Genomic DNA, 10,633 nt, shown 5'->3' on the forward strand with positions numbered 1-10,633 from the left:
TGAGAAGAAATGGTTGTTTTTTTCTTTCTTCCCTGCATCTTTTCATCTTATTTATTGGAAATATGATAGCCTTGAACACTCTTCATTTGCCAATATCTTCTTTCATTGCATCTTTTGACACACCTTCCCCCTCCCCCCAGTCTAAGAATGAAAACAGTGACAAACTTATGACCAGCTGACCTTTGTGACTAAAATAAGATTACAATTCTGGGTCTCCTTACTCATAGTCCAACATCTTTAATTACTATACCACATTGCGTCCCTTAGCATCTTTCCTATAGCCCAACTCCAGTTATGTTCTCCCTCAGTGATTGTTTCTTCTTCTTCTTCTTCTTCTTCTTCTTCTTCTTCTTCTTCTTCTTCTTCTTCTTCTTCTTCTTCTTCTTCTTCTTCTTCTTCTTCTTCTTCTTCTCTATACCTGTCTTTTCAGGTGAGCAATGACCAAATTATGGAGCACCTTGGGCCCGGAGTTCCTTTGCCACAAAATCATAATAATTGGAAGGAGATCTGCATTCATCTAGTCCTGGTTAATGCATTACAAGATAGCCTGAATTCAAACTATTCTTCACTGTCCTAAGATACAGTACATGGTGTACAAAAATGCTTCAAGGAACAAAATATGGAAAAGAGTAAATGTGTATTATAAAACCTTCTCTGTGATGGGCCCAGCCCTATGGAATGACCTCCCCCGTGACATTAGGACTACTTCCGATCTCCGCTCCTTCTGTGTACAGTTGAAGACCCACCTCTTTCAATTATCTGGCCTGGCTCAACCGTAACTTTTTCTTACTCCTCCTGACAGTTCTTTTAAATTTTTAAATTTTAAATTGTGTTTTTACAATCGGGGTATTTTAATGGTGACTTTTAATTGGCCAATGTGATGTAATTTGTTACCTCCTCCGTGCATGTATGTCCTGTATATATGTATGTTTATGTGTTTGTATACATGTTTTATGTTTTATATACTCCATTGTACGCCGCCCCGAGTCCTGTCTGGAAAGGGAGCGGCTAATAAATTTAAATTTATTATTATTATTATTAAAACAAAGTCGCTCAACCAAACAAAAAGCTTCATCTGTGTACAAAATAATTTATTCAAATCCAGTTGCATTCCATTAGTTACATACAAAACATTCCAGCATACTTTATTTGCTGTTTAAACTGCTGTTTATATCACAATATAAATACGTATATAAATGCATAGAACATAAATAATATCACATATCAATTCATTTTTTTAAAGTTCAGTTTTTAAAAATCCTCAACCAGAGGCAACAGTTGAAATATAAATTTTAAAAAAGGACAAAAGAACTGTTTTTACTCCCCCTCCAAAAAAACCACCCTACAAATAAAAAATAGCTCAGTAGATAAATAAATTTGCCTAAATCACACTTCTTGTCTCTTCTCCGCCAATACAATAATATTTTATTATAATTCTATGATGCTATGGGACTCAGTTGTCTAACGTGCTGGCAACTGGGGAAGATGCCTTTTATTTCCTTAATGAGATGTCGTGACAACTGTCTTTCAGGAGAAAGAACATCTCACAATTTCCATCTTTCCTCAAGTTTCCTTAGTTTTCCTTCAAAACTTTCATTTTGAAAATGAAACATTACATAGGTATGCCTAACACGTGAGCATCAACACGTAGATGTCTACAGGAGTCGATGCTATTCCATAAGAATTGTCCCTCCCCGTTTCCATTCTTCAGTCTTTTACTTTTTACTTTAGTTTATCTTCTCCAACCTGATCCCCTCTAAATATGTTGGGTTTGAACTCCCAAGTCCCTAACAAATATGGCTAATTCCTTTTTTTGAATGGCAGAAAACAAGCAGAATTTTAAAAAAAAGACAGATTCCTAAAGCAAAGGAAGTACTGCTAGAAATGATATCAGAGATGCCCCAATACAAGGTTTCTCCATGATTATGGTGTGTAGATATTGCAAGCATCTGATTTTATGCTGTGTTAGTTTTCAAACATATGTTATTATTCAAAATAATAACCAGATAAACATTAAGATTAGCAAAACAAGGGATTTCCACAGCAGAAATAAATATTGTGTGTGTATTTGTGTTTGTTTGTGTCTGTGTGTGTGTCTGTGTGTGTGTGTGATATTTAATTAAATATTACTTTAAATAAATAAATAGTAGATAAATATTCATTTGTGCACATTTTGAAAAACATGTAGTTAATTCCTCTTTAGTCAGTAGTATGTCCTAAGTAGTACTGAGTAGTAACTAAGCTTTCAATCCTTCAATCCTCCAAACACTAAGTTGGGAGTAAATTTCAGGGAACTGCATAGAACTTATTTCTAAGTGCACTATGTGTTTCCATAATTTTGCCTATATGTGTTCTTTAAACTCATATCATGTTGTAATTTACAAAGAATGTGATTCCCCTCCCTCCTTTTTTAAAAAATATTTTACCCTGAAAGTTCACAAACATATTGGCTATCTTCACAATAATCCAGAAAAAGTTTGGAAGTGGAGATTTTGATGACTAGGTGGCTCAGTGGCTAAGACACTGAGCTTGTCAATCAGAAAGGTCAGCAGTTAGGTGGTACAGGTCTCCTGTGTGAGCAGGCAGTTGGACTAGATGACCTCCAAGGTTCCTTCCAACTCTGTTATTGTTTACTTTGTCCCTAGTTTCTTCTCAAAAGAAGATGCAGTTCAGTCAGGAAGGCAGCAAGCTCCTCCAGGAATTTATTGATGCTTATAGTTGATGTTTCACAATTTGTATTTTCCTTTAATAAAAAAAAGAAAGTTGGGTTAAAGAAAACAATATGATTTTCAGTCTCCTGTATCCTTCTTTCCAGGAGCAAGAATGCCACAGTGTTCTTCCCTTCACTGTGGAGTTTTGAGGCTGATGGGGTGTAAGATACTTAAATGAAAGCCTATGAAAAAAGAGGTTGGGAATGCATCTTGCAAAGTGTTTGTCAATCATTCAAACTCCATAATTCATACTCTGTAATTTTCTTTTGTAATTATTAGCTATGGAGCTGCTGTGTGTATCTTGCGTGATTTGCTTTTAAACACAATAATGTGGGATTCTCACAGTGAAGCTGGATTCACTCTATTGGACAAAGAAAAATATTTGTTTGATTTGGTTTGCCTCATGGTACTAGTACAATGTAGTCTGCAAACTTGGATATTCTGATCTGTGATGAAGATTATGATTTATGGCTTGGTGTATTATACAAAATAGTAAACTGTAGTTAAGCAACCATGATTTAGCATGATATGTAAACCCAGTTTGTATGAGTATACTTGACTGTATGTCAAACCAAATAACCTCCACAATCATTTTCACTCATAAAAAAATAAATTTTAGGGCTTTATAAATTTTTAGATTCCATTCCTTAAAGACATTTTGAAATGTCCAGGAATGTGAGTGTAGCAGTTATTTGGAACAATTTCCCTGAGATCTCGTGGCAGCTATCACATATATAGATGCTGGAGATAGATGATAGATAGATAGATAGATAGATAGATAGATAGATAGATAGATAGATAGATAGATAGGGATGAGAGAGAGAGAGAAAGAGAGAGAGGGACTAGATAGATATAGAGATAGATAGATAGATAGATAGATGATAGATAGATAGATAGATAGATAGATAGATAGATAGATAGATAGATAGATAGAAAGAAAGAGAGAGAGGGATTATATATATTTAGGCATACCAGGGGTTGTAACACAAATACATACATGCATGCCTACATACATACATACATACATACATACATACATACATACATACATACACAGAGAGGGATGATTATTATTACAGCTTTATTATTTTTTACATCTAAGAAAGCAGGGCCTATTTTTTAATCAAGCTTTCCTGTTATCTATTTCCTGATAAGAATCTAAATCCTAAAATAATCAAATAAGAGAATCCATCTGCAGTTTTAGTAAGGGGTCCAGCAAGGGGTCTGAAAAGCATGATTTCCATGCAAAGAGTATGGAAGTACCACTCAGTTACTCTCATGAATGCCCTTCCTATTCCCTGTAGAATAGCATGTGAATTGTGATTTGGTAGCGTTTTCAGGGATTCCTGACAATTTCTAGAAAAGTTCCATGTCTCCATTGCTACTTTAACTGCAGGCAAGACTGGTTATTGCTAAAAGTGATGTCAGAGAAAGAATAACCATGGTATGTCAAAGAGGCTCCCTTATAAATAGAGCACAGCACTGACTCACTTGCCATATTTAGGACACAGAACAGATTATGGCTGTTCAAACACCTGCTTTATCACAGCAAAAAGTCACATTTGATGCAATTCTCTGGGACAGCCCTTTGTCCCAGAGAATATAAGCTGACAGCAGTGACAGACATGCAAGGATATTTAAGAGTGTTTATGTTATTATTCAAAAAACAGACTAAAGCATCTTTACTTACATTTTCTGGTTTTAAGATTTTGGCGATAGCCTTGCTTTTAGCAAACGACTTAAGAATATTGTGCATATTGGCATATGCATTGGCCAAAATTTCAGAGCCATCAGTCTTCAATAAATGCAGGGCCTCAATGAATTTGTCCAAATTATATGATGCACACTCTTTCTGCAATGACAGCATTTTTTAAAAAAAAGGTTAAAACACATGTAAATTTATAGCACTGTGAACTATGGAGATTAGAAGCTATAATAATGTGGTACAATAAAATGTATTTGCAGTATTTAAGACATGGTAACTTGCATTGCCTAGAAAATTACACCCTACAAATAAGGGAAGGAAAAGAAAGGCATTGCTGTGGATTTTACTCCACTAGTCATTGCTGATTCTAGAGGGTGGCACTCATCTCCGTTTCAAGGCCTGGTGCTGTTTCCTTGTGCCTGTGTGTGTGGCTAAATACAAATAACAAATAACCCTATATTGTTTCAATCCCACTACTGTGATACAGGTTTGAATTTCTACTATGAATATGCACACATTAAATATATATTAAAGGCATTAGGCTGTGTGTGCCCAAATTAATGATTGAAAAAATATTGCATGTATGGATCTATCATGACATTAATGAGCTTGACCCCTTCCACCTATTTTTGTGCAAATAACTGCGGGGTGTGATTCCCCAAATTAAGCAATAAGGGAATGCAGATATCTGATTGAAAAAAGGTCCCTATTTTAGAGTTTGAATATTCTTCATCCCACAAATCTGGTAAAGCTGTCGAGTACAAAGCTTAGGAAGTGGTGAATGGTTTGCCACTATAGTCACTCACATCTCAGCTAAAGTTTCTCTTTAGTGTACACTTCTCTTAAGTATAAATCTTTGAAGTGATGTCTAAAGTGACAAGTGAAATGTAGTTTGAATGAAGAATGCATTCTAATGATTGTGCATTTAACATTGTTCTTTTCTGCCTTTCAGAGGGCTATAATAACTTCCAGAAATTATGAATAGGTGGGCAAAAGACAACACAATGCACTTAGTTTACTTTGGACTACTTAATCATACTCTATCTCTGGCTCTATCTCTACATTTGGCATGCTTGGAACAGCTCACCCTTAAGAATATTGTACTCTATAAATAGTCAGGAGCATCCTTGCCGTAATTCAAGATGGCACCCCTAATCTTGCAATCACCCCTCCTTTTTTTTTTAACATAGACCCTGGGTAGTGAGCAGAGCTTCAGTCATGGATCCCAGCCACCATCTTGACTACTTTGACTGCTCCCTAGCCCCCGCCTCACAGATGCCATGAAAATAGCAAACTATTTTTTTCCCCAAAAGTTGTGGAAACCATGAGCTTGGTCCTACCATCCATGACATTATATCTGATATTTACATCCCTGAGTCATTTGCAATACTTTGGGTGAAACTTTTTGGGGATGAATATAATAAGTTTGATATTGTGGTCTCAAAAGTGTTTTTAAAACTGAGGACCTAACTTTGCTAAGAATATATCTTACCTTTTAAATAAAAGTACCGTATTTTTCAAGGGTGGCATCACTTATTTTAGTTACACATTAACACTATACCAACTGTTTTCTACAGTATTTTTCCCACCAATCACTCTTACTACTAAAAATAAATCTCATAACAGCTTCAAACTTGACATGGTCTAACTTTTTGGGGTGGGGAGACATGGATAGATTGTTTTATTTCTTACCTCAAATCTGATTGGGATTTCCACTGATTGCTACAAATGAAAAAAGACAAAATGAGATTAGAAAATACAAAAAGAATAAGGATCCAAGGGTAAAAGTTATATATGGCCTGCAAGATGTATAGTATTATCTTTGACAATCGTCTCTTCTTAAATATACATAATAAAATTATATTCCAGGGGAGGGAGGGAGGGAGGGAGGGAGGGAGGGAGGGAGGGAGAGAGAATTGCAGTCAGCTTCATTTCCCTAAATGTTCTTGTCAATTCCTCAAAGCCTACCCTTTTATGTCAGAATGCAACAGTATTCAGTTATTGTCTTTTCAAATAGAACTACCCAGTCTATCTAATCAATAATTACTAATTATTGATTAGACAGAACTTTGGTTCATTAAAGTAAATAATGCATTTGATTTTCCAGAAGTTTTATATATGTTCTCCCAATCAATACTGTATTGATTCAAAAAAGATAAAAACTGACATTTGTATACATTTATTCAAAGTTATAAAATATAGATTTCATAATTCAAAATCAAAGAACAAATTCCACTGGATGCTCAGGCACACAGAAGAATGTAACTTGAGTAAGTGAAACTTAATCATCTTACCATGCTTTCATTCTTGTGTTTCACTGCATTACCCTGCAAAGGACACAAAAAAGTTAGACAATTGAAACAGATATTTAAAAATGCAATATATATATATATCAGAGTTTAGACAAAAATAGTCAGCTTCATTTAATACTTATAGCATACCTCTTTCATTATGTTGTCTAAAAGCTTTATGGTTTCCGAAAGGATGGGTAGGAATGTAGGCATGCAACTGACATACACTCCAATGCAGAGGAAAATCAAGCAGTGAGACAACATTATGATATTAGCAGAAAGCTTTCTTGTACTGATTCTGGCAATCTTTGATCTTGATATATATACATGTACACAGACACATGATGCTAAAGGAAATGATTAATATCATACTTCAGAGTGGAGGGAGTAGGAAACTACCTTGAATAATGGAATCTCCAAATCGCTTATCTCACCCTGAGGTATACCTAATTTGATATGATGACTATTATCACTTTAAAAGAAAATATATGCCAATATGGGCACAATCCAGAAAACAAAAAATACCTGTTTGGTTGTGTTAAAATAACTAGGTGGGCTGAGTGGGATCTCCTTGCTGATGTTCAGCTATCCAGGTCCACATGGACATTTTGCTCTAGAAGGTACTCTCAAAAGAATGAAACAATTCAGTTTGGATGAAAGAATATCGAAATTCTATCAATAAGGCCTCAAGGAATAGGTCATCTGCCACTTGTAGTTGACAATATTACCCAATTCAAGTCTAGAGGAGCCCATTGTGGTTTCTGTACCGTTTATTTTATTTTGTTGATTAGCCCATGGACCATATCAAAGTGCAGAGTTCCAAACACAATATTATTACTAAAATCCAATAAAAAACAATTTAAAATGGAATTAGAATAAAATACAATTTAAAATGAAATTGAAATAAAATACAATTTAAAATGAGATTGGATTTTACATACAATAATTTAATATATGGATAGATAAAATGTGATAACATCTGTACAGGATTGCAACCTAAGTTTTGCAATACAGGTGGGACTTCCATCAGGAAAATCACCAAAGTGAATTTGGAGTAAGCAAGATGGAGGAAGTGGGAGAGCTTTGATTCCTGTAAAATATCTTTAGATATTTAGATACATGCCTCCAGAAGTTGTGAATGCCCCAACACTGGAAGTCTTTAAGAAGATGTTGGATAGCTATTTGTCTGAAACGGTATAGGGTTTCCTGCCTAGGCAGGGGGTTGGACTAGAAGACCTCCAAGGCCCCTTCCAACTCTACTATTGTATTGTATTGTATTGTATTGTATTGTATTGTATTGTAAAAACTTTGAAACTACATATTTAGAAAGGGCTAGAATGGGAAGGGGCACTGTGAATTACCAGCCAGTTTTTCCAACTAACTCACTCCTTAGGGGTTCCAACTCACTCACTCCTTAGGACTACTGGGATGGAGGACAAGATACACAGACACATCCACATCGTTATCTAGATTTTCCATATTCTTATCAGGACGGCTGTATCTTCGCTTTTGTATCTATCTGGCTAACCACAACTGATGTGTTGCTATAGATTGCTTTTTATATTAATTGCAGTGGAAAAGTAGGGGAGGCATAAGGGTGATCTTTGTCCTCCTCAAAAAAAAACCTCAGGATTGTTATTTTCTCACTACTCTTAACAAAGAGAGGAGTCAACAACTAAGCTTCAGGTTGCCCACATAGGGTATTACAACGTTACGATTTTTAAAGGTTATTTTTCATCTTCAATCTAGTACAATTTTAACTTAAATTAATTATGTGTAAAATATCATTTACATCTTAGCTTTGGCCAATAATAGATAAAACAGGTGGCAGGCAGCATTTCCTGAAAATAAATTCGTTGCAGAGGCAGAAGATTTGAGCTGTAAGTAAAAGGTAGACTGGGAACTAGAGACAGGTAAAATATTTTCAAACTATCTAGAGATCTAACTGTTGTTTAGCAGCACCAAAATGGCACCATCACATCTAAATCCTTTTTTCAATGGATTGCAAATCTATCAACAGAATAAGAATATGGAAGAGAATATCTTTGGCTCAGGGTTGAACTGTGGAGGCCTTGGTGTTCTCTGAGTTTGGAGATTGCTTGCAGATATTACTGGTAGCAGAATGATGATGTTACCTAGTTGGGTAATGAAATGTCTTCAAACAAACCACTAAGCTCATAGAGCAGTAAGGACTTCAGAGCAAAGGATAGCACCAGATCTGGGCTGTCCCTAGGCTCCAGAGATAGCATGAGATGGCAGAAAAGGAGCTCTCTATAACTGCGTTGCCCCTTAATGGTGGTTTTTCAGTTCATATCTACCATGTTTCCCTGAAAATAAGACAGGGTCTTATTTTCTTTCCCCCCCCCCCAAAAAAAAAAATGGCCTTGGCCTTATTATTGGAGTGGGGCTTATTATTTTCTGGCAGGTGGGATGGACAAGAAGCGAGATGCACGTCTTATCTTTCCAGTTCCATTATGTTCCTCGCCATTGTGTCCAGGGAAACACTTAAAAAAAAACCTTCTCAAACTCGCAAGATTTTTTTACAAGGTGCTTCCCTGAACACAATGGTGAGGAACACGATGGAGCTGCCAGTCTCTGGGTAAGACACACGTCTCACGGTGGGGTGCAATTTGGGAGTGGCAGGTGGGGCGGAGGATAGGGCAGGTTGGGCAGCAAGTGTTATCGGACACTGACAGCTCTGTTGCATCTCTCAGCCAGTCTGTGCAGGGAAACACCTTGCACAGTAAAGAAAACATCACAAGTTCAAGAAGTTAATTGCTCACACTCGTGAGAAGATTTTCTTTACCGTGCAAGTTGTTTCCTTGCACAGATTGGCTGAGAGACACAATGGAGCTGTCAGTGTCTGGTAAGACTCACATCTTGCAGCCCAACACCTCTCACCCCGCCCCAATGGCAATAGCATCCTGGCTGCTTGCCTTCCCCACCATCTCTTTAGCAATAGGGTGGCGGGGGCCAGGGGGAAGCAAGGCGTGCATCCTAGCAGTACCAGAGACTTGCAGTTCCATCGCGTTCCTTGCCATTTTCTTTAGGGAAGCACCTTGTAAAAAAAACCTCGCGAGTTCAATCAAACTTCTCAAACTCGAGAGGTTTTTTTTTTTTTTACAAGTGGTTCCCTGGACAAAACGGTGAGGAACGCAATGGAACTGCAAGTTTCCAGTACCGCTAGGATACGTGCCTCGCTTCTCCCCAGCCTCACCTGCCACCCTCAAATTGCAACCCTAAAGAGGGCGGGTAGCTAAGCGATGAGCAGGAAACCCTGTCATGCCTGGTGAGGGGGGCGAGAAAGACAGCAAGGGGAGCCACGTCTCACTCCATGCCCCACCTTCCACCCCCTTCTACACCAGTAAAAGATGCAAGAAATAGCATGCAGGTAGGGCATGGAGTGAGACGTGGATTTGGCCTCCAGGCTTTGATTTTGACACCCCTGCTTTATACACTGGGTTATTGGTGTAACACAATTTCATATAAAAAGCAAACTATTATTTGTATTTGTATTGTGTCTGAATTAATTGAAGTGAACATGAGAACTGCAGTTCCTGACTTTCTTAAAGTAGACACGTGTGGATTTCATCTTCTGGACTTTGATAATTTCTTATCAGAAAGTTGAAGAGATCATTTGTCTTCTTGTCTTCACTTTTAGAGAATATGTTCACAAAGGCTAAATAAAGTATTCATTTTTATACAGGCTTCCTTTCCTTAAATGGTACTCCTAAATTATGAGAGAACAGTGAAAGAACAGATACTATCATATCTCATGTTTGCGTCAATCCTAAACAATTAATTCTTTTTTAAATCTAGTTTTCTTTTGGGGGGGTCTAGGGACTCCACAGAAGTGAAAGCAAACTGGATCTAGATCTAAGGAAATGTTGTCATTTTAAGGAAATCATCCTGTGTCCTTTTTCCCA

General features: G+C 36.9%; 1 protein-coding gene across 1 annotated transcript; it reads right to left on the reverse strand.

Moving 5' to 3' along the window:
- Positions 1-1,223: 1,223 nt before the first annotated feature.
- On the reverse strand, positions 1,224-6,973 carry LOC309383183 (uncharacterized protein). The gene is made up of 5 exons (XM_081935412.1): positions 6,858-6,973; positions 6,711-6,743; positions 6,109-6,138; positions 4,402-4,563; positions 1,224-2,743 (listed from the first exon to the last, which is right to left on the reverse strand). The coding sequence occupies exons 1-5, from the start codon at positions 6,969-6,971 to the stop codon at positions 2,642-2,644; spliced, it is 441 nt and encodes a 146-aa protein (XP_081791538.1). The 5' UTR covers positions 6,972-6,973; the 3' UTR covers positions 1,224-2,641.
- Between the last annotated feature and the right edge of the window lie 3,660 nt (positions 6,974-10,633).

Source organism: Natrix helvetica (assembly GCF_964273705.1).
Source record: "Natrix helvetica genome assembly, chromosome: 1".
Classification (NCBI taxonomy): Eukaryota; Metazoa; Chordata; class Lepidosauria; order Squamata; family Natricidae; genus Natrix; species Natrix helvetica.

What these genes read in the sequence shown, in the direction of transcription:
- LOC309383183 (XM_081935412.1), bottom strand. Translation starts at nt 6,971, where the DNA reads ATGTTGTCTCACTGCTTGATTTTCCTCTGCATTGGAGTGTATGTCAGT. An exon ending in TAGACAACATAATGAAAGAG is followed by an intron (nt 6,744 to 6,857) that starts GTATGCTATAAG and finishes TGTCCTTTGCAG; the next exon opens with GGTAATGCAGTGAAACACAA. An exon ending in AAATCTTAAAACCAGAAAAT is followed by an intron (nt 2,744 to 4,401) that starts GTAAGTAAAGAT and finishes TTTTTATTAAAG; the next exon opens with GAAAATACAAATTGTGAAAC.